The 27,419-nt window shown below is 38.4% G+C and overlaps 2 protein-coding genes across 3 annotated transcripts; both read right to left on the reverse strand.

The window, feature by feature from the left end:
• Positions 1 to 775: 775 nt before the first annotated feature.
• LOC131793773 (transient receptor potential cation channel subfamily A member 1) lies at positions 776 to 10,451 on the reverse strand. Its single transcript, XM_059111253.2, has 10 exons — positions 9,902 to 10,451; positions 8,357 to 8,697; positions 7,548 to 7,818; positions 6,716 to 7,046; positions 6,291 to 6,487; positions 5,630 to 5,959; positions 4,283 to 5,195; positions 3,520 to 3,720; positions 2,733 to 2,908; positions 776 to 2,389 (listed from the first exon to the last, which is right to left on the reverse strand). Exons 1-10 carry the CDS (start codon positions 10,300 to 10,302, stop codon positions 2,047 to 2,049), a joined length of 3,504 nt encoding a protein of 1,167 aa, XP_058967236.2. The 5' UTR covers positions 10,303 to 10,451; the 3' UTR covers positions 776 to 2,046.
• A 1,672-nt stretch (positions 10,452 to 12,123) lies between these two features.
• Positions 12,124 to 22,370, reverse strand: LOC136283253 (transient receptor potential cation channel subfamily A member 1-like). Of its 2 annotated transcripts, none has more exons than XM_066171780.1 (11): positions 22,201 to 22,370; positions 20,831 to 21,344; positions 19,379 to 19,719; positions 19,012 to 19,288; positions 18,214 to 18,544; positions 17,576 to 17,769; positions 16,683 to 17,012; positions 15,488 to 16,418; positions 15,024 to 15,230; positions 14,564 to 14,739; positions 12,124 to 12,990 (listed from the first exon to the last, which is right to left on the reverse strand). In XM_066171780.1, the coding sequence occupies exons 2-11, from the start codon at positions 21,307 to 21,309 to the stop codon at positions 12,606 to 12,608; spliced, it is 3,651 nt and encodes a 1,216-aa protein (XP_066027877.1). In that variant the 5' UTR covers positions 21,310 to 21,344; positions 22,201 to 22,370; the 3' UTR covers positions 12,124 to 12,605. The 2 variants fall into 2 exon arrangements, with proteins under 2 accessions (XP_066027877.1, XP_066027876.1); XM_066171779.1 differs by lacking the exon at positions 22,201 to 22,370 and adding an exon at positions 21,928 to 22,003.
• Between the last annotated feature and the right edge of the window lie 5,049 nt (positions 22,371 to 27,419).

Here is a 27,419-nt window from a genome sequence, read left to right on the forward strand (position 1 = left end):
TTATTGAACTAGTACTATTTTTAAACTATATTGCTATAATTATCACTTATGAGGGAATTGGCAAAGTAAAAACTGAAAGACAAAATGAGGGCAAACAGGTTGAATAATCATGCGCGCTTGAGAGCGAACTATAATACATTTTAGCCCCACAATACCCGATGATTAACAATTATTCAACGATGTGGAGATGGAGAGTGGCAGATCTCTATTTCTCTTACTAAACGCAAAGGTAGTACCTACATGCAGCCTAGCCAGTGGCCCATTTGAGCGTGGATTGCAAGTGGATCTATATCAAAAGCTTAGGGGTGGGAAGGGAAGGCTTTTGACTCATCAGTCAAGGAGTAAAAAGTGGACATCTTTGGAGAGGTCTTTTCAGCCTATTGTTGTTTTGGACCGTCCCCCATATTGATAGTAAGGCTCATGCCTTGCGGCTGTTGTGTGTGTGAGTGGGGGGGGGGGGGTATGTTTTGGTGAATCCACTCAGATTTACTTGTTTTGTTTTACTCTAAGTCTCATGGATATGCCTCATTTACTTTAATTCCTGACATAAAGATCATTTCTCTAAGACGCCGTTGCTGTGGTTGCTCTATTATGACTCGGAGACGAGACGAATCTCGTTCAAAAAGTAATCTATTGAATATCAAACAATGGTCAAGCAAAGAATGCTGGGAAATCCATTTTCAATTACGTAGCAACAGCCGGGCGACAGGAAACAGTCATAAAAACAATTAAACAAACCAACCAACTAAAAAACAAGTAGACAGAACCAGGGGAATTAATCGCTTTTATTTAAATTAGCCTTAGCCCTTCTTTTTCTACAAAACGATTTAACAAAGGGATCATTTTTACAAAAAAGGAAAAATAACTCACTGCAAACATGCTTCATCCCAGCACTGATAAAATTAACAATTATTACCAAAGTGGAGGTAAAAAATTGTGGATATTCACCACTTTTACCGACACTCAGGTTTTAATTGTTTTAGTATATACCACACAAATACCTAAACATAGTTTATGTCGTTCAATATACCGAAAAATGGTCGGAATTGAAACTCTTGACGTACTATTATATTTCTTCGGCTGCTCGGAGGTGAACAGTACTTGCTATTTACTTCCGAGTTAGCCAATCAGCGCGCGCAAAAAGCACTAGCTACCTGTGTGGTGTAAAAGGTTTAAAACATAGGCTTGGTAATAATCGCCCACCTTCAAATCACTCTATTTAGCACTTTTACTCTAAAAAAAATAGATATCACAGGGACATTTTCCTTTTTGACAACGGAGAAAAGCCAATTTAATAAAAATAAAGCTTTGTTTTACGATGACACTGACTTTTGTTAACATCGTACATCATCCCTGTTTAATAGATTATCAAAGTACAAAATTTGTATTTATCAATGAAAACTAAACTATAAGACAACCGTGCGAATAAACATAAAAGGGGTAATTTCGACTTACTGATTATTCACAACCAGTTTGAGAATACAAGGTGAGCATTAGCAGCTTTGTCTATGTGCTTTGCTGAAGAACCATTTCCAAGTGCGATGTTATAAAATAATTGCTTTTTTTATACAATAGTAATTGTCAAATACTTCGTAGTTGGTTTGTCGCGGCGTTTGTTGTTGTATTTTTATCCTAGGAAAATATTTCGCGAAAAACATTTGCAGCGGTTTAAACATCTGTGCCAGTCAGATGGATATGAAGCTCGACGTGGTCATAACAGTGGGAAGAATTAAAATAAAGATCTAAAAAATTATTCTTTCAGTTCATTCTTAGGTCTCTGTCTTGTTCTCTTGAGGCCTTTTTAATACATGGATACTCTTCTTTCTTTGACCAAGCCAGTACTTCAATTGTTTCTTTAGACGACATTGCAAGTAGCAGATGATTAACCTTAACATGTGAGCCAACGGAAGAGTTTTTGATGAGTCAGAATTGCTGAATATTATGTTTACTCAAGTTGCACAAATCCAATTACGGCAACGATTTTGCAAGTGAACATACCCACAAGACCTGTCAAGTGGTTCAAATTTGAGCGAGCAGCTGAAAGTATCAGCAAGCCGTTATGTGTGACTCAAAATGGGGAGTTTCAGTGGTGGTCTCATTTGGCGGCTGTCCATCGAACATATCTTCGCCTAACGCTACCCGCTCGTCACCCAGAGTGGGTCTAACCTCATCTATTTCCATCTCAGCATCGGGATCAATCTTTATGGCCAATCGTCGCAATAATGCGTTCTGAACCTCGACCACATTCACCAACGCCTTGACGCGTTTTTTAGTTTTGTCGAGCTGCTTTCGTACTTCAGTATACTCGGAGGCCTTAGATTCTTCTTCGTTATCAGGAGGGCCACGGGTAGGTTTTGCATACCTTGTAAACCCAAGGAGAGCCATTAACCTGAAATTGCGGTATTTGTATTTCTTAGAAGAAAAACACGCGAGAAGCTTCACAATTATAAATACAGAAAACTTTCCTCGGTCATTTACTATTAATTTGAACGAGTGAACATAGTGCTAGCATAGAATACTAAACTTGGTGGTGGAAGTCAAACAGGTGTCATTGTCAATGTCACACACAACCCATAGCTTCGAGTCAGTTGAACTGATATTGTAGTTATGGGATAGTTTAATGTCAATGTTTCCCGAGGGTTCGATAAGAAAAATTTGAATTTTCCAGGATTAATCTTAACCTTTTTTCTATTTGTCGGAGCGTACGAGATTGTTCGTGTGATTGCTCATACCTTCTCAAGCGACTGGATCGATTAGGTCTCAAAATTACAGTTGGATGGTATAGTCGCCGTGTGACGAACCGTGGATAGCTCTGCTCAATCTCTGCTACAAACTCAACTTGCATGGCCAATCTTTTTAGAGTGGCACTCTGTTGAATGGTATCAATATCTCCCACAGCAAGACCAACCTGAACAAAAAAAATACACATATATCACAAAAATCCACGAATTTTATAGCAGCAAAACGCAAGGAAGAGTTGGAATTTTTCCATCTTTAGCCCGGAAGCTAAAACTGAATCGACCACTGTGGTAGAAGTACAGGGGAAAAATCCACGAGGATGTCTTACTTAGGAGCTAGATAAGTACACGGGTTGACGGTAAAATAGATACGCATCATCGCCAATTTATTTTCTTCACTTTTATGAATTGTAAAAGGGTAAAGTGTAAAGGCTATGAAAGTCTCACTGTACTTTTTACTCTGCGCCACTGAAGCTCGAGTAATGGATTGTTCTAACGAGTAAAACTTTAACAGCTCTTTTCTGATTCTAGTGATTTAAAGACTTTCGAAACATCACATTTAGTTAATATAAAGTTCTTTCGAGTCTTAGTTTAAGGCCTTTAATTTTGCGGGTTGCTTTATAGATATCTATGCTCGTTGATTCAAACAAGCGCTCATTGATTTTATCGCTTTAATTTTCATTTTACTTAGAAATTGTCAAAGGAAACTGAAGTGAAAAAAAAAAAAATGGGAAAAATAAAATGATTTTCAAAACTGACATTAAAAGAAAGTAAGACGTACCAACAGGTTCATCAAAACGATGCCCATCAGAAATAGAAATAAAGTAAGGAATATAAAGGAAGTTTCAGGAAAGGGATTCTTTCGTGCCCCAGTCGTGGTATTTTTTCCAATAGTCTCAACGAAGGTGTCATCGAATTCAAGCTCTCCAATCATCATCACTATCACCTTTATGAAGGCGATACCTGGATTTTTAAAAGAATCCTGTGGCAAGAAAATGAGTATATATTAGATGAATGAATAAATAAATACATAAATGGATAGAGAGATAATGTGAAAAGGAAGACGAAAATGAAATACTTCGTTAAATAGATAAATTGAATAACGAAAGCGCGGGATTATGAGTGACTAAGTGACTGAATTAATGACAGAGGAATGAACGATTGAAAGGCTTCAAGTGTTCAAAATGGGTAAATGAGGGATGATGATTGAATGAATAAATCAGTCAGTTAATCAATCAGTCAATCAATCAATCAATCAATGAACAAATCAGTGAGTGAATTAGTGGATGAGTGAGTGAATCAATCGGTGAGTGAGTGAGGTAATAACTTCAAGCAACTCCCAGACAATCGGATACAAAGCGAGAGCCATTTATCTCTTGATAACTAGCACATTTTCGTCCTACAGGCTCTTAGTTTTGCCTGTGTGAATTTTAAGTTCTATTCGTCCCTTTGCGGTTTTTTTTTTTTCGCTTTCTTTGATTTCTCTGACTTTGGCTTTTTATTACTCAATCAAAATGTCATCAGTTTGTGTTGCATTATCTTACCAGCTCTTTGAAGAGGACGTAGAAAACAATTGTAAAACCAAAGATAAAGATGAGGAAGACCAGTAGGACTTTAAAAACTGTCTTTGTGACCTCCACAAACATGGTGACGTAAATTCCAAACATACGAAACCGACGGAGAAACAAAACCAAGTTTGCGTAACAGAGGAATATTGAGGTGACGCCAACTTGCCAAATAAGGAAAGGATCTGTCATTTTCCTGAACCAATCATCAATGACTTTATCGGGCAAGACATATGGCAACAGGAAAGCGAAGGTAGTCCCGTACAGCGCCCATTCCAGTAGATTGCTTAAATCCGTGAAGTACCTAAATCTCTGTATCAGAATCTGTAAAATCTCTTTTACAAGATGGAAAACTGCAATACCAAATACTACATATGAGAATCCTATGCTGAAATCCGTCACTGTTTCATAAATATCCGACGCCGGTTCACAATACAAAGGCTCTCCACTAAATTCCTCATCTTCATCGCAAACTTCGACGTCCGAAAACGTCTGCAATTCCCTTACGTTGATAATGAAAGCCGAGTAGAGACCAACAAAGATCAAGTATGAAAAAAAGTTTAAGTAGTATATAAATCGACCAAATTTCGACCACTTTTGATTCAAGAGCGCCTGTGTCAGTGGGTGAAGAAGCAGTTTCTTTTGTTCATGTTTCACCATGGTGATGGGTCCGAAAAAACGCCTCCCGTGTACAAAAGCCGGATCATCTGGACCTGGGTCAAGGAGGCGAAAGTCATAGGTAACAGAGAACTGGGGATCGTTTGTGTTTGTCATTTCCGATCGCTTGATACATTTGTCCATCAGCAGCTCTGCACTGTCTGGGAAGTGCTCTATCAGCAGCCTCATTGGTGTATGGCCCTGCATGTCCTTATGCTCCATTATTTCTGACCATCTGCGAAAGTCGCAAATTTATGCAAGTCTAGTCAGTTCTTCTTTAGCTTCGCTTGTAAATTGATTAAAATAAAATGTACAAAGTTTATTTCTCAGTTGTCAGATGGGAAAATTACCCAACATAGAAGTGAAATTAAGCAGGATTGTTCCTTGGTGGAAAAGAACAATTTTTATCGATATCAATTATCAAAAAAGTCGATGTTGATGCTCCAAAATTCTGCCTTTAAGTTCTACACGGTGACCGCTTTCGCATAAGAAATCCACTTGAGTGTGTGAACACCAAGACTCCCTCACGACTGCTAGATCATTAATACTCTCTAAACTTCCCACTTAGACGATTAGATAAGCATAACTTATACTTAAAGAAATCCCAAAGGTTTATACCTAGAGAAGAGCAATAGGTTATGATTGTAAGCGCAAATGGAAAGAGCATACCTTGAGTTTTTTACCATAGCCATGGCTACATCGCTGTTCCCTGTTCGAACCGCAACTTCTAAACACGTGAGCCCCTGGGTGTTGCAAACAGTTAAACTTGCCCCATTTTCCATCAGCAAGTTTACAATGCCGATGTGACCTTGTTTACAAGCAATATGCAATGCAGTGTCACCCTCACCGTTGACGTCATCCGGAGATGCTTGCATATCGAGCAATTCTTGACATGATTTTGCCCAGCCCAGGCTTGACGCCCACATCAGTGGTGTCCAGGAGTTGTTGTCTTTAGTGCTAACGTCCGCTCCAAGTTTCAACAAAGTGTGACAAACTTTCCTGCATTAAAATAAGACACAAAGGCTATTTGTCAAATACATTCCAGAGATAGCATGGAGTTACGAGGTGAAATGTGTAAGTAAAAATCTAACAACTTTTTTTTTTATGAAGTGGTTTTTCTCCACAAATAATTTTGTCTCCATGAAACAAGAAAGAGTCCAAAAGAAAGTGGATAAGTTGATTAACTGTTTGGAATGACAGATTAAATGGTCGATATTGTATAGAAACAGGTGAGAATTCCATATCAAGATATTGTGCTCTAACTCTAGCCACATCGCTTCCCAACAATCGGGCATGTTTTTACTTCTTTTTTTTTTTTTTTTATTTTTACCTGTGACCACTCATGACTGCATAATGAAGTGGGGTTCTTCCTTTTTCGTCCCGGTCATTCAGTCCAGAGGCTATTCGACGAGCCAGTGCTTCCACCTGTTCATACATTCCATACTGAGCAGCAAGGTGGAGGGGAGTTTGCTGCGTTTCATCGTGGAAAGTGAACCTTGTTTGTTTGTCCAAAAGTGCACCCATCATCTGGTTTGAAGAAAAGTGAGTGCAGTTTCATCGCAGTTTTAAGACTTAGTTTTTCTCTCTGATTTAAATTTGTTCCCGTTTGTCCCACTGACATGGTAAGCCGGAAGGACTACAATGAGTTTCTTGCAGACTTGCTTTCACGTGTATCTTTTTTCTAATTTGGCCTCTCAAAAAGTAGCCCACGATTGATAATTAAAAGAATAACTGGATAACAATTGCCATACATACCCTGATGTCTTTAACCGTAGCTGCATAATGCAACGGAACTCTCTCGTTGACATCTGGCCTGTAAAGGTTGGATAAAACAGAATTTTCCTCCAGGAGCATTTGAAGTGTTTCCAAATTTTCGTTCTCCACTGCCAGGTGAATACAGTTCTTCATGAAGATGTCAGATGCTTTGACGTCAGCTCCCCTTTGGAGAAGCACTCGAGCACACCTTGTCTGACCAGCCGCTACTGCATCTAGGAAAGGCGTATTGCTTTGTGCATCACGTGTGTCAAAACCTACTCCGTTATCGAGAAGAAAGGAAATTATGTCATCACGGTTGAACACAGCCGCCCTAAAAAGTAATTGGACACAAATATTCTTCCTATTAAAAGCAATTTTGCATTGAACAATCACTTGACCTTAAATCTTTTCAGTTACTAATATGGACGTGAAATGAAATCGAAACAAGGAATGGAAATTGTAGAATTTACAATTTTTGAAGTTACTTAATTTAGGTGCAGTTGAAGGTCTTGCAAAGCTAGACGACAAACTTTCCCATCCGGCAGAAAAGTCTCTTAAAACCAGATTACAGGCTACTTTTATGATTAGGAAGATTAGGTGATCGAGTCGTCATCGCAAATTACGCGTGGAAATGGCATGGATATACAAGCGCAACAAACAAGAAGAGATGAGAAAAAAGCACATTAGACAGTTCATTGTGCTCATAATTAAATTGCGGTTCAGGAACCTCCAAAGATTACACTTTCGAGATGTCAATTTCATGTAAGACGGCTTGAGATAAACATTTCATGGGATACTCCAAAGACTCAGTTAAGAGAAATTATCTGTTTACCTGTGAAGAACAGTTTTGGAGTCAGCATTTTTAATATTTACATCAGCTCCTTTCTGTAACAATAATTTTACCATCTGCAAGTTTCCTTTCACTGTTGCCACGTACAAAGATGTCTCATTATTCGATTTGAGTGCGTTTATGTCTGCCCCATTTTGCAGACACACCATCCCTGTTTTGAGATCATTTGCTCCAGCTGCTAGATGTAAGACTGTGTTATTATTTATATCTCGGTCTTCCACAAGCTCAGTGATATTTTGTCTCCTCTCAGTGGCTGAAAGAAATACGTTTCGATGAGAATGACTCGCATACTTAAAAAGGAAGTTAAATCGCATATCGTTTATAGTCATCTGTTTGCTCAATTTCAAATCGTAAATATCCTCTTTAGGTCTTCAGCTTTATCGCTTGCAGTAAAAAAAAAAAACAATTGGAGTTGATTCTGGGATGAGAATGTAGCTTTCTGATCAAACCATAGAATGGTTTGTTACAATGGAAGATGAAATAAGCGCCGAAGGACTTTTTGTGAAATGGCCTTTTTAGCGAGATGTCAAGTCGAATTAATTTTGTGTGTGCGTGTGGGTTTTGTTCACCAATTACTGTAAATTGTAAATTGAGTGAACGATCTTGCTATGCTAGTTTACTTCTTGGAAAAAAAAATTTGCTTGTCACCCACAAGGTGTTTTAAGACGCTGGAGACTTGAAAAACTAAATGGAATATTTATCGAGTATGTGTGTCAGTAAATATAGCCTAAGGAACGCAGAATCCTTATATCAGTCTATCCATCGCAAAGCCGTTGCTGTTTTCTACTCACCAGTTTGTAAAATAAGAGAAGCTGTTGCGGAGTTGCCATTGTACACTGCAGTATGAAGAGGGGTCATTAGCTCCGTCGATTTAGCCCGTATATCTGCCCCCTCTTCAAGAAGCATCTTTGAAATGGCCATGTTTCCACTAACACAGGCCAAGTGTAGTGGAGTCATATGAGAGGAGTCCTTCGAATTGACGTCAACTTTGGAATGACGTAACAAAAGCTTTGCCACCTGATCATTCCCTCGGCGTGCTGCGAAGTGTAACGCCGTGTTACCATTTTTTGATGCTAAAGCGGGGTTGGCACCTCTTTCAATCAACAACTGAACGGTTGCCGTGCAATTGAATCTGTGAAAGAGAGACGACAATTTTTGTTGACAGGGTTGTAATATAAGTAGCCCCCCAGAAGGAACTGTCACTATAACATACGAAAGATTCTAATCCCGTAGGAGATACTAATTACGTCGTTGGGACCTAAGTTATCTAAGACGCAGAACCGAACTGTTCATAAATTTCGCCTGAGCCCGAATATACAGTAACTGGGTCGAACGCTGTGAAGAAGTAGACCAAACAAGCTGTACAACTGTAAATACCGTTACGTCCAGAGGGTAAATTTATTATAAACTTTCAAGTGTCGAAATACCAAAATTAGATCAATAGCCTGGAATGCAGACGAGGTAAGTGTCTCATTTGAAGGCCCCAAGCATAGCATCGTACTAAAAACAATCAAATCAAAATCTGAAATCGTCTTGAAAGTTTCCACTTGTAGTTCAAACGACTACAAAGTGTTCAGTAAAACGAATGTGCAAACAGATTTTGGCAATATTTCCACTCTGGATGTAAATGGAATTCTTTTCCCTCTGTGAACTTCTCCGCTCCAGTGCTTCGCTTTGTTTGACTGTCTCAATGTTTTTTTTCCTTGTTGTTTTTAACGCAGGAATTCATATTCTTTAGTATCTACCTTCTTAAATACTATTAATGATCGTTGATAATACAAATGAGCATTTTTTTTATAGTCATCGTTGTATTTGTTCCCCGGTTTAATCTGTTCATCAACTTAAAACGCATCAAATTAAAGTAATTCTTTTGTGATCGCCGCATATTTCGTCTATATTTATTGCTTTCAGCAACCAGTATTTGACGGCGAAATGCTGTCGTCAAGGATGCATCTGAGGAAGTTGGAACGCTGCACATACACTTCACGTAGTGTCGAAAACGTGTCAACAATACCTCAAGTGGAAACTAATTTGTTTTCATAAATTTCGGCTCTTCTAATTGTTTCTTGCGTGCATTATAAATGTGAGCTTTCTTAGACATTGGGAATAAAGTAATATGCTTAGTGCATTTTGCGATTTAACTTGTATGCTTTCGATGCTGATAAGAATCGCAAATCCACATCTACTTTTTATAAAATGCGTGACCTCATTTGAAATTTAAAAAAAAACCCAGCAGTGCTTACTTTCTCAAATTACAGAAATGAATAATTCTGAACAGTTTGCAAGACACATAAAATTATTCATTAAATACTCTTGCAAATGAAAAGGAAACTTACCTTGCAGCAATGTGAAGCGGTGTAAGGTTTTCTTCTCTGGTTAGAACATCGATACGTGCGTGGTGCTCCAGCAACGATTTAGCGACGTGAACTCGATCATAACGTGCTGCATGATGGAGCATCGCAAGTCCCGACTGATCTAATTTATCAATAGTTTTGGCATTTCCCTTTCGGCTGAGCTGTTCACTGACAACGTTTACTATACCATCGCGCACAGCTTCGAACAAACCGGTGGCTCGAGAGATAACTGGCTTTCCAAGTTCGCTCATTTCCAAATTTAGTCTCTCTTTGCTCACGAAAGGAGCTTTCTTTCGGTCTTCACCGACGTTAGTGTTTCCATTGGTTTCGTCTTCCATCGGTGAAAGTAGGTATTTATTTCGGAGGTTATTTTTTATCGACATATTTCTTAGCCGCAGCAATTTTGCCGGGTTTTCTTGGATCACCAGCTTCCAGGCGTAGGAATTCTAATTGTTTCTCCTCGAGTTGGCGAGAGTTAATATAGTCAGTTCGCTTGTGATTTCAAGCTATTTTGCATTGTGATCGTGATTAACATAAGAACGTTTATTTCAATTAGTAGTGTACCCGCTGTGCCGCATTGAAAAGACTGCGGCTATATATAGTACTCGACCTTAGACGCTGGAAAGGTCCCGCATAGAACAAATCACCAAGAGAACCTCTTAAGTGTCACGTATCAGGCCGTAAAGTTGTTTAAAATACGGTAAAATGTCATTGTTTTCTCTCTCTAAGAACTGAATGCATAATGTAGTATGGGGCTGTGTGGAAATTTTACCTCAAACACTTTTGAACTGAGAGTTTTTCAATTTGAATCAGATCACAGTTTCACGAGTTACGCTATATTTTGTTAGTAAGAGAAAATTGTATTTTTTACTTATTTATGTTTACATCTTTTTTTTTCATTTTCGTTATAATCTGCATCTCTGATCAACATCAACTTGAAAATGGTTTTGCCATATGAATCACGAGTGCATTTACTTATCATTCATTCTTCGTCAAAGATTTTGATAAATGAGTTACACTCATAGGAATATAGCTTGACTTTGCTCAGGAGAGGTACAGTTAAATGGTACAGGACAAGGGATTCCGCCGAGGCCATTTTGGGTAATGTTTGATTTTGTTGAAAAAGGGAAGGTAACTCAAAATTTGATGGTACATTAATATCCTGAACTTTTTCCCGTTATCGTGTAGCGTAGAGGCAATACGGGGGTCTGGGTTAACCGTTAGCCTTAAAAGAACAAAAAACATCAGCCGTTAGGCGTACAAATTGACAAATTTTAACCGTTATACGTAAAAAAAAAGTTGGCTGCAAAGAATATTCTGTCAACCGTCACGGAAATTAACCTTCGGCGTAAAAATGGCCAAACTTTTAACTTAAGCCGTAAAAGCCATTACCCCATTATGACTCTCTAATATACCCTGCTTTGTTGGTTCCTTTGTGCGAATAAACAAAGGATAATATTGTAGCTGCTTCAATAAAAGAATCGCTGCCAAAAGCCATTGGACCGTTACAATTTTGCAGACGTTTAATTGATTGGTATTCAAGAACATAACGTACCCTGTGCCACGCAAAAATTGAAATAGATTTTCCATTGGCAAAATAAAACGAACAGTTCACGACAGAACAACTGAAAAGTTGATGACCTTGAAGTGTAGAATTCCTCGACCATCTGGTAAAAGTCTGTCACATGCTCACAGAGAGACGCTGAAATTCTTGTTAGGTCGTTATGTCGTTAGGTCTCAAAATATTTCTGTAGATATGATCTTGAATCCATACGGATTTGTTTTCGGAAAGAAATCTTACTAATTCTAACCGGCAAGAAAGAAAACAATTAATCATTCATTGTCCAATTACAAGCATGACGCGTACACTGTCCTATCAGTGTTCAAATCGGGCTGGTGATAACCAATCACGTTCGAAACTTTTGTTATAGTTTTGATTAATAATGGAAAAAATTATAATGTATTTGAGAATAGTGAAATGTTCGGTTGGTCGGCCAAAGAATAGTTATCTGGTTCAACTACAAATGAACGGATGTTACATCTCTAATATAACAACGTTACTATCGGTACTGTTCAAGTGTTCACTCGTTCTAAACCATAATATGAAAACGCTTTAACTGATTCTCACACGATTTCATCGAGGTTTTCTACGAGACCATTTATATGCATTGGGTATCTACCGCTAATCATGGGTAACAACTCTGTACGCAATCTACACGTATTATTACAAAATGACTAACAAAATATTCAAATTATACTAAACATTTAAACACGTAACGGCAGAAAGTCGTTCTGTTGATGAACGGGAACGAAGTCTCCTTGAGTGTATTCTCCCGTTTAAATATATTCCTGTTTAACACTTATCGTTTTAAGCAAAGGTAAAGGAGAAATAAGTGTCAGGCCATCAGCTAGTCCACACATTACCGCTTTTATCGGATTGTTTCAGTAAATGGAACCACAGATGCACTTTAGCAATACATTTGGCAAAAGCTTTGAAATGAGAGAAGTTTTCACTGAAAAGGAACTACTCCTACAGCTTTTTCTTGTCACATCAAAAAGTTCTCGGGCGAGGGTTGTTGTTGGTACAAGTCCCATTTTTATTTAATCCGTCCGTTTCTAGCACGTTGTTGGGTGATCATTTGATGCTTTTAACTGCCTCCAGTGAGTGCGTTGAACCAAGCGGGAATTACAAGCCACCCTCGAAGAGAGAATTTGATGCCTTGTCTTCCCTTGTGAATTCTGCGCTTGTGTCATCCGTCGGTACTTCGCTTTCTGTTCCTCCTTCACGTGATGGGCCATGTTTGCCATCTGGACCATCCACACCATCCATGCGACGTCCTCCCCTGGCCTCCTCATTCCCTTGCGGTAGCTCAAAGCTGGGGTCTATTCTGTGTGCTAGACTTCTAAGCAAATTGTTTTGTGCTTCTAGCATTTCCATCATCGTCTTGATCCTTTTCTTGTTCTTCGTCATCTCTTCGTGTAGCACGGCAAGTTCATTTGGCTTGCTGTCTTCATCATCAACTGGCTCTGGAGTGGCTTCATCAATCCATGCATATAACCAGTCTATTACTCTGTAAAGAATTGAAAACGAGCAAAGATTAAATTTATCGTTTTTCTGCAAGCCGAGGTTGACTGATGACATCATTATTATCTTATGGGCAAGCCACAGGCATCAGCCAGCAAAGCTGCATCACATCAAGTTAAGAGGTACCCTGCACATCAGCCCTGAGGCCCACAACGTAATAGCTCATTAATTCTGGTTTCAAGAGCATGAAAATAATTGAAATTCAGTCGAACCTAAGCTGAGCGGCACCAGTTACTAAGTGTTCGGTCGTCAAAGTTCCGAATTTTTTTTCCCCTTAAGTACCGTAGTTTTCTCTTTTAAGCGGTCGTGGTCACCCTTGAATGAGCCCCCATGGCCTGTTTGTATTGTCTTCCACCTGTATTAAGCGGTCACTCAAGGCGGAACCACTCAAATACAACTACGAATAATCTCTCAAGTCAAATTTATTTCATATTTATCTCCCGGAATCAATGTTAGTACTTTGAGTTCAAATGTCCTCAGAACAATTTGGATAATCATTCATATAACCATATATACCTGTATTAAGGTCACTTCCCACCTTGAGAGGCCGAAAAAATTTTTGTTTTATTTGACTAAACCGAAATCAAATATTCAACCTAACGTTTCCATAAATTTAAAGCAACAGAGTTATTTAGAATTTAGTTATTTATTTCTCAAATAAAATTTCATAAATCAGGAAGGTGTCATAATCTCGGACCTGGGCGAATCCCATGTTGAGGCTCGATTTTCATGTTATTTCCATATTTTGTTTACATCGCGCACTTCACAAAATTCACACGTGGAAGCTCTTTGCTTACAGAATCTTTGCTCATGGAAAAATCAAAAGCGGAAGAAAGTCTTTGGTGAAAAAGAAAAAAATACAGGCCCAAAGAAGAGAGAAAGAGTACCACTCTGGCAAGAAAAGAAAAAAATCCTTCGTGAAAGCGACTGGCAGTGGCGGAGCTCCACGCTGGCGTCCAAATTTCGAACAAAGAAGTCGCCGTCAAAACAAAATTTGCCATACATAATGTTAAAAACGAGGTTTCCTTTCCTTTCTGCATGCCTTGCTACAAAAACATGAACAATCGCCTCGAATGTAATTTTGAAAGCTGTCGGTCGATTTGTTGTCTTGCACCTCAGCACATTTTCCGGTTTTTCCATTTTCGCCGCGGGTTTTTCCTTTGCTCATTATTGTGTCGTCCTCCTCAACGCTCCACTGAACGATCGAGATAAAAAAAACAAAACAAAAACAAAAACAAAAAAACGTATCTGCAACGTTCAACCTGTATTAAACAGTCACCCTGCCAATCCCATGGGTGAACGCTTAATACAGGTTAGACTGTATTACTTTTCTTCCAGATTGAGATGCTGGTCAACCGCTGCTCAACCCCAGCACTTCGCCGCATTTCGTACACTTCGCTGCTGCTTAATGCTACCCTTGTACATTCCATTTAAACATAATGCGGAGTCCAACTTTTAATTTATACTATCTGGTGACGTCGTCTATGTCACTATGAACTTTATCATACCCATCTGTTTAAAAAAATTGACTGAAGTGATCATTTAGTCTACTTTCATACCTTTTGCGTCTCGAGTGTTTGTTTGGTTTTTCGACGTAAACCATCTGGTAGACTCTGCGGATGATGAAGGAAGGATAGGCTTCTTCTATTGCAATTTGATACTCAATTTGCATGGCCAATCTTCTCACTGTTGCAAACTTCTTCATTTGCTCAGTATCCCCAACAGCCAAACCGACCTAAAACAAAAGAAAAGCTTAGAACTCGGCGCTTTAGTCAGTTTGCTGGCTTTTACCTCAAGTACAACTGGATTTTTTTTCTTCTTCTTTGTGATTGGCCAATTTCATTATCTTTCTTTTCATTTGGCACTCAAACGAAATAAGCTCTTGAATCAGAGCCACAACCACACAAATGCACATATGACAACAAAAAAAAACATCGATTTTACAAATATTGGTAAGGTCGCAGATCAAAACGACATTCTGTTGTGTAATCGAAAACTTATTGAATCAAATTTTCTTACCAAGAGATTCATGAGTGCAACGGCCAGTAAAATCAAACATAGGAAGATGAAGAAGAACCCAACTTGTGGAAATGGATTTAACGGCCGCTCCTTTTTATCGTTCCTGTATTCACCGATTGAATCAATGAAGATTGAGCCAAAGTCCAGCTCCCCAATCATCATAACCATTACACGCAGTAAAGAGTGTTGCACGGTGTGAAATCCAGTCTGCAATAAGATGCGAGACATGTTTATTGTTTATGATTTTTTTTCTTGAGGCAGCAAATTTTGATTGTATTTTACAGCAACAACAATAGAAAATTTTCTTCCTTTGCCATCCTAGTTCAATCCCATAATGTTATATCTGACTATTCTTGAGCACTTTGTTAACAATGATTCCCAACCACTCGCACGCTTCTATTGCATAGCTTGCGAAAAATACGTCAGTAATTTGCTGAAGAAGATAAAAATATGATGCACCCTACCTGCTCTTTGAAGAGGATGTGGAACACCAGGGCAAACCCAAAGAGGAGAAAAATAAAAACCAGCAACACCTGGAAAACCGTCTTAGTCACTTCAATGTACATTGAGATGTAAGTGCCAAATAAACGATACCTCCTGAGAAAGAGCATCATGTTCATGTAGCACACGAAGATTGCGAAAATTCCAGTTGTCCAGAGTAAGCGTGGATCAGAAATGCTTGCAAACCAGTCGTCGAGGTTTTCTCCAGTAGTTAGATAGGGAACCATAAAAATTGCAGCAGAGAAATATAGAATCCAGTCAAGGTAATTGGACGCGTCCTTAAAGTAATTCCAGCGTTGAACATAAATCTGGAAAAATTCTTTAATGATATGGAATAAGGATAATATCATAATTATGACTGGTGCAGCTTGCGTAAAAGGCGTTTTCGTCGGATAAATATCGGAGGGTTTAGGCTTGTAGTCGTCTTCATCATCTTCCATCGCGTTATTAAGTTTCCTTGGCCTTGGGGTTTGTCTGTTCACTGGTCTGAAATTCTGGCCCTCCCTTTGAACAACTATAAATGCAGTGATGAGTATCATCAATAAGAGGTACGTGAAAAAATCGGATATGAACACATATCTTCCTAATGTGCTCCACTTCCTTTGGTTGAACTTCAGCGTGAGTGGATGAAGAAGGAGCCTCTGCCGATTGTGCTTGATCATGGCTTCAAGAGCTGAGAATCTGGATCTTCTACGGCAATCTTGAACGTCTGGGCCAGGATCCAGATACTTAAAATTATACGTAACCGCAAAGTCTGGATCGGAAACGTTGAGGCGCGGAGAGTGATGCACGCAATGATTGAGCAAAACTTCAGCTGCATCTGGAAAATTCTCAACAAGGAGTGACATGGCATCTTGGCCTGTTGATGTTTTGTAATTTTCCAATTCTGTCCACCTTAAAAGGATAAACAGCAAACAATTAAATAGAAGAGTTAAGCGTCAGGAAACCAGAAAAATATTGTTGCACCATACTACACAAATATTTTGGGTGAAAATTTAAAAATCGTTATATTTAAGGAGATTCGGTTGTCTTTTGGGGTTCCTCTGTAACCTCTGTAACCGGTTACTCATTTGGAATTGGTGTATCGGAAAAAAAGCATTATTTGATAATTCACCACATCTATGGTTTCTTTAAGCACTACAACGACAAAAAACTGACCTTTTGTGCTTCACAAATACCATGGCGACCTCGCAGGAGCCCGCTTTAGCTGCCGTTTCCAAACATGCATGATCTCTATTATTTAATAGCACTACGCTTGCTCCGCGGTCCAGAAGAAGTTCCACGATAGCTCCACGCCCCTGCCCGCATGCCATGTGTAATGCAGAGTCACCGTCGTTGTCCCAAAGGTCAGCAGAAGCTTTGTGGTCAAGCAAAAGCTCGGCACATTTGGCGTGGTTTCCCTTCACTGACAACATCAACGGAGTTTGGAAATTGTTGTCTCTACAGTTAATTTCAGCTCCCATACTCAAGAGTACTGTACAAGCTTTCCTATGAAGATGGAATCAATTACATGGCAATGAGCAAAACACAAAAAGCATTATTTCATTGGTGGTTACACTCACAAAGGCCCCTAAAGATTCGTAACTCGAAGTTAAAAGTCACTTACAGTAAATTTAGCACTAGACCGTTGAACTGTTATTAGACTGCACCCTTGAGATTGAAAAAAATCTACTGGGTTTCTACGTTTCTCTCCATTTATAGGTAGTTTTTTTCATGTCTTATCCTACGCGATCCAAGCTCACGTAATCCTCCGTTTTAATGTCAACAAAAAAAAACTGTAGTCGAAAGAGGCAATGGAAGGTGGCTCCATCAGAAACTTAAGAATCGGGAATTACTAAATAAGAACTCACAGAAAACAGATTGCCAGTGGAAATAGAATGTCGTAGGAATGATTTTTCATATTTCGATAATTAGAGATCAGTAAGACTACATTGATCACCTGGTAGCTGTTGTAATAGCTTGCATTGAACGAAATCTTTTTCGCAAACTTTTTAATTCCGTACGTCGCTTAACACCGAATGTGATGTAAAAATAATCTATTATTTTGTTACCGCTGTCCTTTCCTGGCCGCACAATGAAGGGGGGTTCGCCCAAGGTCGTCTCGATCGTTAACGCCACACATCCGCTTCATTAACAAGTCAACGTGTTTAGATGAGGACGATTCTGCGGCGAGATGGACAGGGGTTTTCTGATTCACATCTCGGTAGGACATTTGCTTCTGCTTGGATAATATCAGCTCTAGAATCTGTACGATAGACACATTATCAAGAAGTTATTTCATCGGGCTTTTACTTTAAACATAACACATAATATAGATTACTTTTAAAGGAATGAAAAGAAAGGTATGGGTCTCAATAAGGATTGGAATCTCCGAGCCTCCAATGTTATGGTTATTTCACTTATCTATGCGTCACTGGAAACTCGCGACGAGCTATGCCAAATACTCGATTCATATGTGGCAAACATTTTACCAGCAGCTAGGATCAGCCATGTCGAAAGCGGAGAATGGTTAACAAAGGGATAATGTATATTTGGAGCTTGGGTTGGCGATCGAGTTTGTATATACAATATTTATTCGGCCGTGATTATTGTTTTGATAAATACCTTTAGCAGAGACATCAACTGTGTATACAGAAAGAAGACTACTTTGCGACTATTCATGAACCATTTACACCGCAGTTCTCTTTACCTTTATGTCTTTTGTAATGGCAGCACTGTGTAAAGGGACCCTATCCCACAGATCTGCTTTGGACAAATTGTTAGTACCCGCGCGAGTCTCTAAAAGCATAGCAAGCATCTTGAGCCGTTCATTCTCTACCGCGAGGTGAACACAAGTCTTCATGAGCAAATCAGTTGCAGAGATGTCAGCTCCATGTTGGAGGAGAGCCCTGGCTGCTTCAACGTGACCGGCAGCAACTGCATTCAGGAATGGCGAGCGGCCTTCGCCATCACGTGCATTTAGCTTGGCATCTTTCGCCAAAAGAAGTTCAATAAATTTGGTTTGGTTGAACATAGCCGCCCTGCAGAGCAAAAGTAAATTCGCCATGGATTGGTCATCAAAATTTAGCAGGAAACAAACTTAAGTTATCGAGCTTGATGCCTACAACTGTCTGGCTGACGATCCGTCCGACTAATGACATGATGTTACCTACGTAACTGAATAGTTTCCTTTAAAACTCGTCAGCTTACTGTGACTCCCACTGAATGACTGTTTCGGTAGCACTACCACAGCCTCATCCACATAGTGCTTCCCACTGACTAACAGCTCACTGAGAACGAGTTTGTGTGGTACTGGATACCACTATGTTTCTCAGCAAGTCTTAAATTTCAATAACTCAGTTCTCTACTTTCTTCAAGAAACAAATATTCATAACAAGCATTTTACTTTAAAACAGCTCCATTTGTGGAACCAAATGTTAGGCTTGAGGAAAGTCTTGCCCTAACAGCAAACACAATGTGGAAAAGCAAGTAATTCTCAAGGACATACCTGTGAAGAGGCGTTTTGGAGTCTCCGTCTTTAACGTTAACAAAAGCCCCTCGAGATATCAGCAACTCAGCCACCTCTAGGTTCCCTCGGATTGCAGCCAAATGCAGTGCACTAGCTTCGTCACATTTCTTCGAGTTGACGTTAGCGCCATTTTCAAGACAAAGTTCAGCGGTTATCACATCATTATTCCACGCCGCCAAATGTAGAACTGTGTTATTCTGCAGATCTTCATTGTCCACCATTTCCTTTGTGTTAGTGTCAACATCGTTGTCTGAGGCTAGTAAAAACGAGATCATCTCCATTATCATTATCATCATTATTACCATAATTATGATTAGTATTACTATTGTAAGACATATTTCCCTACCTCGCCTAAATACAAGTCTTGCGATCTGCGAATGTCCATGTACAATGGCATTATGGAGGGGTGTCGACCGGTCCGCCGAAACTGCCCTAATGTCTGCTCCATAATTCATGAGAACTTGGGAAACTTTGCTATGTCCTTCGCCGCAAGCTAGGTGCAAAGCAGTTTGTCCTGAGCCATCTTTTTCGTCAATCTTTACTGAAGGATGCTCCAGAAGAGCTTTTACGATCTCTTCGTTTCCTCGGAGCGCTGCGAAGTGCAGTGGGGTGCTTCCTTTGATACCTTTAATGGATGGGTCTGCTCCTCGTTGCAAAAGAACGTTTACAGTGGAGAGACCATTGAACCTGTGTGATAAGTGCCATAAAAGTGAAAGTATAGTAAGAAGTATAATAATACATATATGTAATTTACAAGTATAATACACTTCTAAATACTTATTGCCTGAACATTTCACAGCCAACTGGGATTTGACGATTTTCCAAAGTCTTAAAGATGTGACACCTTTAATTTTATGACTTTATAATCAGAGCAAACTTATCAAAGTCAAAGAAACAATTTCGACATTTTTAGATGTTTCTTTTGACTGTTGTGTTTGGATGGGATTAACTTTGCAACAGTTATTTGCTTAAGCTAACAATCGGTGGGAAAAAATTACCAATACCAAGAAGAACGGCAAGCATAGCGACAATTTATATGACTGTAAATGGCGAACTTAAAAAGCAACGATTAGATTATTGAACAGTCGAAAAATTCCTGAGGCGTAAAAATTATTCAGGCCAAGGCAATAAAACCAGAGAAATAAAGAAAGGAAAAACATATTTTAAAAGTATGACGGATTCAGTTCTGAAATATCCATAGTTTGACCCTTATAAACTGAAGCGACCATATAAATGTTCATAGTTTCCACTAAGCCTATTTCAGTTACAGCATTATGCTAATCACAACCAAAACCATATCCAATATCCAGTAAATTTACATAATCTGTCAAAATTTTGATCGTCAAGAAATTTTAACAAAGCACACAATACAGTATTTTTTTATCAACACTTTGGCCAAAGGATCACTCTTCCCACATTATCCTGTCAGAGCTCAACGGAAATACAAATTTAAAAACAAGTACATGATAACATGAAATACTAAACCTAAAGTGAGCCATATGAAGATGGCGTTACCAAACAAAGCAGATCAAAACAATAATATTTCAAAACAGAAAGATGCGACGTTTAGAGCGAAATATAACAGTTTGTTTGTGGAGGAAAAAACATCCCCGTGCTAAATCTCTAAAATCAGCGATTTGATCTTTTATGTTGACCAAAGTACAGAGGAGAGAAACGAGTTTTGATTTTTTTCGTGATCGTATGTAAATGTTCAACGGGTGACATGTAAAGAAAACGAATGTTAAATTCAAAGCACGTAAGTTTAACTGTTGCGGATTTCATTTCAATTTGAACACACCTGGCGGCTAAGTGTAGAGGCGTCCACTTAAACTGACTGGTACCAATGTTTATATCTGCCCCATAATCTAACAGAGTGTGGACGATTCTGTTAAAATTGTATCGTGCTGCAACATGAATAAGGGCGAAGCCATGGCCGTCTTTCTTGTCGATCTCGTGAGTGTCTTGCAGGTTACCGAGCTCTTCCAGGACCAGTTCCACTTCATCTTCACGAATAGCTTCAAAAATCTTCAGAGCACGAGGTGACACAGAGGTTACCCCAGTGTCGCTGACTTCCAGAGCGCCATCATCGTACACAAAGGTCCTATCGGGGTTTGCCACGGGTTGATAATCGACCAGAGGTAGATCGTATTTGCCATCAGGATATTCCTCATCCTTCGAAGTCTTAAAAGGGTTACAAAACCTCTCCCGGCGTCCCTTCGGCTTCCTTGAGCTCTCCTTTTCGTCTGCAACTTTACTGTCTTTCTTCGATTTTCTCATCTCAGCTACTTCGTTCGTGACATCGACAACAATACCTGCCGAGGTGAAGAGGATGTGTGGCTTTATAATTGCGAAATCACGTGTCGAGACCTTTATTTCCGATGAAGAACAGATCGTGTCTTAAACATTTATACGCCAATCAAAATCCTTGTCTGAGCTTTGTTTGTGATGTCAAGCATTTTCATGTCAGGAAATACGCAAAACGACAATATTTGCAATTTGAACGTGACTTTATCAAGCACCTCGTTTTACCAAACTATGCAAAATTTAAAAACAATCATTTCACTTCAATTGTTGTGATAATGAGATAAAGTAACAACTCAAATAGATAGAAGCGTGTATCTTTTGTTATCGAGGTGTTGAAATCTGTAGAATAAGATTTCTCCCAAATTTAGTACCCGAAATTCTTAAAATGTTTTTGTAATTGCGCCGAGAGAAGCTTGAAGTCTCTTCTCAGGCAAAGATACACCAGAACGTTTTGCCAAGGTTGGTGACCGCAGTCTACTCATATCAGTCTGTTCTTGCTTCAAATAGACACTATTTTCTTATGAGAAAGTCTCGTTTTAACTAGAGACTGGACTAGGACTTGACGATCTTATTCTTAGAGTATGTACTTACTTAGCCTCTTCAGGCTACCTTGTAAATTTATTCTTCAAAACTTGTGTCATTGCATCATACTTTCCTATTCATTATTGCATTCACTATTCAGACAGAATATAGAAGTGGATATAAAGGTGATAAATCAATATAGTAATATAATAGCTGATGATCAGTGAAATTAATTATCCAGTCCAATAGTCCACTTAACGTGAGCAGGAAATGCTACCCTGATCAACTGACGTATGTTCTGTTGCACTTTGTAATAATCGTCGTACTTAAGCTTTTTAATACCTGTCGAACTTTGTAATAAAATCGTCGCACTTTGTAATAACAGACCATCGCACTTTGTGATAAAGTAAGCTGTCGCACTCGGTAACAAAACTTCTCGCACTTTGAAATGAACATGGTAGAGACGGTCGGAGGGCGAGTAGACCCTAGTAGGTATCACAAAGTATGATAGAACGACGTATCATCTTAAATCCAAATTGCTCAATAGCAAAGTTTTTAGCCTTGGTCCGGAAGCCTACTCATCTGGAAATTACGTTGTTAATTTGCCAGTCAAGCTGAAAACGAAATGCTCGGATTCTCATGGTAGATTTTTCCTTATTCTCTCAAGTCCTTGAAGAGAATGTCAGGTAGGACAAAGCAGATTAATCGAAAAATATTCTCCCCAATTTTTGAACGTCAATATGTTTTTATAAATTCGTCTTTTACTTAAACACTCGAAGAGAAATTTCATACCTACGCGCGCCCATGTATTATCCTCTATTTATCATTGTTTGGAAATGAGAACGAGACGTGATTAAAAATATTCACTTCCCTGTTCAAGAAACCTATATCTTTGACCCCTGAGAGTGCGCGTGACTGGAATCTTATTGCTCCCTTGCAAATCACCCTGAACGTCACAGAAATAAGGAAATGATCACGAACTAAAGAGGCACTAGATTGTTGAACAAATTCTCCTTGTCAGCACCTTGGGAAAGGTATTGAGAACACTACACAGAATGTGAATATTGATGTTTTAAATCACCACATGTGCATTTGATTGTATTAAGTCTAGGCTTAACCGACTTTGCAATAATTCAGACCGGGGCTCTCAAGTCATTCATCTTCTTTATCTTTTATCGGTCTCGTTCTGTTTTGGTTCAATCTATCCTTCTTCCCTCTTTGATTCATGTTTACTTGAAAAAACAAATTTTGCGAGGTTTCACTCTTTTCAAAAACAATTTCTAAGCCGCGTAAAATATCTAAAGCTATCGTGTAGGGTGGAAATTAAGTATAAGCTGGTGAGCCAAAATTATATGAATATAGTTTGGTCGCAATAAAGAAGCGCCTCATGCCATTATCATTATTATCATAATTATTATTCGAATCAATAAATTTTTAGAAACTGATTTTACTATAAAAATTAATGTTAAAACTACAGTGATGCATGATTTTTTAGTTGATTTATACATTTGTGTGCCCGTAAACATTTATAAATTTGTTTCGATAACGAGCGGTTACAGTTCAGAAAAACTAAGTTAAAACTTGAACACCGGAAACCGCAAAGACAGATGATATCGAGATCGTTAACCGCGTTATCATGGAAGGTATTGATAAGAATAATTTCCAAGGTGGCGCAAAATTTAAAATAGACTTTAAAAAATTATCGTAGGCACAGGAATAAGTTCTCTTAGTTTATGATCTCTTGAATAATCATACTCGTAATTTACAAGTTGGACTCTGGTCTCGTGGTCTTCAGATTCTGTTAATTATGCGTTTACAAACCATATTTAACCCCGCTCTGTCCTATTACCATTACTTTTATTATTATTATTATTATTATTATTATCGTTATAATTATTATTATTATTTAATTATTATAATTATTATTATTGTTATCATTACTAGTGTTATTATTATTACACTTCTGGATGCCCAAATCCTTAGCACTATAGTTGGGCCACGTGAGCCGTAGCCAACTGCGTGATAAGGACTTAACCTAAATTATGAAAACTATACTAAAACCCAAATAGTTAAAAATATTCAGACCTAATAAGATTCTTGCTTACGAAAACAGGAAAGAGTTCCTGATGACTGGAGCACTATTGTTATCATTATTATTATTATTATTATCATTATTATTTTATAATTATTATTAATTTTATTTTTGTTAAAGGTATTGGTATTTGTATCACTAGAATCATAATCATTGAATCTACTTTTCCTTGCCCTCTGGAAGTACGGCACACAGCAGCAAATTACAGAACCTGTATCTTCAGTTAACCACCTCAGTTAGCTTAAACGTGTCACGACTATGGATCTCATCAACCAATGAAGAAGTCGGGGCAAGCTTACCTGATCGACGTTGCTGTGTTTAAGTGTTATTTTGGCTTTTGTTCTTTTTGCTTTTTTTTTTTCCATACAGAATTTCCTCTGAAAATAAGAGGTACCATGGGTAGTATTAAATTATTTTTCCTCCATCTCTGAAATGGTTAATTCAATTCATTCATGTAAATTGGCATTAGCAGACTCCTTCGAATTATTTCCCCATTGTTGAGTCAATACAAGAATTTAAGAGTTTAGAAATTCTATATTTCCTGTACTTAGGTTATTGGAAAATGCAGGGGAAAATCAGTATTCATTCCTGAAACTTACAGCCGTAATGAAGCAATAGGTGAAAAAGTGGCAAATGTTCTTCGAACTTGGAAAAGAGTGTGAGTAGTGGATTCTGTTTTCGGTAGAGACTTAAGGGGAAACTGGACGAGGCATACATAAAAACACGTACAGATCTATATATATATTTTTTCCTTTAGGCGCTGTAAGAAATTCTCAGAGCCCTTTATCATCGCTTGTCTTCCGTGGTTGAATTAGATTTCTCATCCCCCTTCAGTAATTAAAAATAAGACAAAAGAAAATAAACAGTGCTACAAGTGACCGGCAGAGTGGCGCCATTCAAATGAAAAGAGCGCAATATTTGATCACTTCGGCGCATCCGTGTAACGTAGAATCTAATTACTCTGCGAACCCGTAACTGGGCGAAAATTAAATACTTCCAAAGCTTGTTCTTCCATTCTGATTGCAGAGGCATATATATGCATTTCTACAGGCTTAAATATGGTTACTGGTGACGGCTGTTGATTGTACAAATAGATGTCTGTCTCTCTCAGACTTTATCAAGTTTCCTGAGTTCCGGGCAGTTAAAGATATCATTTATGTATTGATCTGTATGTATCTAATAGGTAGCTAGGTGTGGCTCTCGTGATCTTATCGTTCTGTTTCATATTTCTAGAATACCCTAAAGGCCTCGAAGTTGGGGCATACACACCGAAAGAATATAGCTGCAAGGGCATTTTAAATTTCTTGACATAAGAGTAGATTGACTTTCTTTCAGTGTCAGGCATGTCTAGATCGGGTCAGTTATTGTGGTTTTAATTTTTTTTTAAAAGTAAAACTTAAAGGGTTAGGTAACTGCGCAATTTTTATTGTTGATTCCACTGACGTGGGCGTCAAAATCGTGCTCCTTTCTCACAATACAAACGAGTCCTTAAATAATTACTCGTTGACAACCTTCACGATTAACGACATCGGTCTAAAGCGCGTTTGTCAAATCAAAGAAGTTTCATAATCGTTCGCGAGACACATGAACGATCCAACCATTGAAGTTCGCTCCGAGCTAGAATGTCAAATGCGTTAAAAGAAAAAAAACCGAAAACTGAAAAAATAAGTCTCAAGTCATGTTTCGCGAACGCCGAAGGATCAGTGGGTAACATCTTTTCTTGAAATTCAGTTCACGTCGTTATTTGAAATATCAAGTTGTTTTTTTGCACCTGTTATGCAAGATTTCTTAGCATATTGAGTTTCCGCGCCAGTGATACTGAAATCACGCTGAGATTGAACCACTTTCAGAAAAAATTGTGACTCAAGTGAATTGAATGAATTTCAAACGCGAGAATGGAAAATTCACGGAAAAATAAACACCATATCCATGTCGGCAGACCGAAATAATCGATCATCGCAGTAACAAGATTCACCCGAAAGAGAGAAATATAAAACAACAGCATGCAGTGTATGTATATATAAATTCGATTGCTCTTGTGATTTCAAGTCTCACAATACATGATAACAGCTAGTACGAAGGCACTTTTGTACTTAAATTGGTGTGTTAAACTGATTTCCCTCACGGTTAATTCTGTGGATTCACTCGGCTATCACAAATGTTATAACAATAAAATTATAAATATTTCTGTTCTTTTAGGCAACGATAGTCTTGACTGAGCGGTGCGGTTGATTTTCTTCATCCAGAAAGCATTTAGTTGCAACTGTAATGCATTAATACATTCGTTACAATTCAGTTTCTTTGTCAATTTGGAAAGCTAAAAAGGTATATGATGGCATAACATTTCAAGTGAAGCACTGACAAAACAGTTCCCTCCTTCGAATGTCGTTACAATAAACGTTTTATGACTTATTTAAAAGCTTTTAACCCATTAGCGTCTCTCAAGTTATCGGATCAAATTTGGATATTTTCGAACACTTCCAAAATATTGGTTTTTTTCAGTGATTGCTTCCATGAGGATTGGAATTTTATACACGATCTTGAAGAACAGAGATATGTGATAACTGTAACATCGGGGCAGTCCTTGAAGATTCATCTAGCGGCAAAGCGAACAAGGCATTAAAGATATCCATCAAGGAAGATTAACGAAGAGAGTGCTTTCTTCTCCTTTGAGGAATTGTAATGGCCTCTCGGAACGAGCGACAGTAGGATAAAATTTGATGGCAAAAGTATCTATCTTACGGTTGTGAATAGCCACTTTATCAATAAACCAAGCGGCGCTCCAATTTTACACTGTTCAAACAGCATGAAACGGCGCCAGGCAAGTCAAATAATGGCGGGAAAAAAATTAAACACAATTGACATGACCACGTATGTAGTAAAAAATAACCGCAGAAAGCGTCTTTCATTGCTTTTCCAGGGCTTGGATTTTCCTCAAGTGGCTTATTGTCAGCTACGCTTTTTTTTTTTTTTTTAAGCCACAAGGAAAGTAAATGCAGGCAATTTGTATTTCCTTCCGCGAGCGGCTTTTTGTAAACGTCGATCAACATGATCATGTTATCGTTTTCAGAGAGGTTCTCAATGTTATTACAACGTTTGAAATAAGGAAACGGAGAAAATAATACGACCTTACTATTCTTTTATGGCATTTTAAGGCAGCCGGCGGAAAAGATGTCTTAATAAAATGACTGACTGTCATATATTATTACATATATCTCCAATGAAAAGGAAAAATTTTCAGTGGTTTTAATCCACTGTAATTTCTCAAGTAAACCAAGTCTTATTATGAGGCCGCTTGTTCGTTTTCGAAAGGTTTAAGAGTTAGCTGAGAAAAATAAAAAATTTTGACCATTAAAATTTCATGTTCATTATTTCGCGTGTAATTAAAACACGAGATGGGGAAATAATCTCGTCCAATGAGAAACAAGCGCTTTGTCCATCACTTCACTCTTTTTGAATTAATGGCAAA

The sequence above is a fragment of the Pocillopora verrucosa genome, chromosome 9, assembly GCF_036669915.1.
Source record: "Pocillopora verrucosa isolate sample1 chromosome 9, ASM3666991v2, whole genome shotgun sequence".
NCBI lineage: Eukaryota > Metazoa > Cnidaria > Anthozoa > Scleractinia > Pocilloporidae > Pocillopora > Pocillopora verrucosa.

Excerpts from the sequence above, each read along its gene's own strand:
- LOC136283253 (XM_066171780.1), bottom strand. The coding sequence starts at position 21,309 with ATGAGAAAATCGAAGAAAGACAGTAAAGTTGCAGACGAAAAGGAGAGC. Across the intron at positions 17,770-18,213 it reads CCATTACAAAAGACATAAAG|ATTCTAGAGCTGATATTATC; the intron begins GTAAAGAGAACT and ends TCTATCGTACAG. Across the intron at positions 14,740-15,023 it reads TTGCACTCATGAATCTCTTG|GTCGGTTTGGCTGTTGGGGA; the intron begins GTAAGAAAATTT and ends CTTTTGTTTTAG.
- LOC131793773 (XM_059111253.2), bottom strand. The coding sequence starts at position 10,302 with ATGTCGATAAAAAATAACCTCCGAAATAAATACCTACTTTCACCGATG. Across the intron at positions 3,721-4,282 it reads ACGTCCTCTTCAAAGAGCTG|GATTCTTTTAAAAATCCAGG; the intron begins GTAAGATAATGC and ends TTCTTGCCACAG. Across the intron at positions 2,390-2,732 it reads CGATCCAGTCGCTTGAGAAG|GTTAATGGCTCTCCTTGGGT; the intron begins GTATGAGCAATC and ends CCGCAATTTCAG.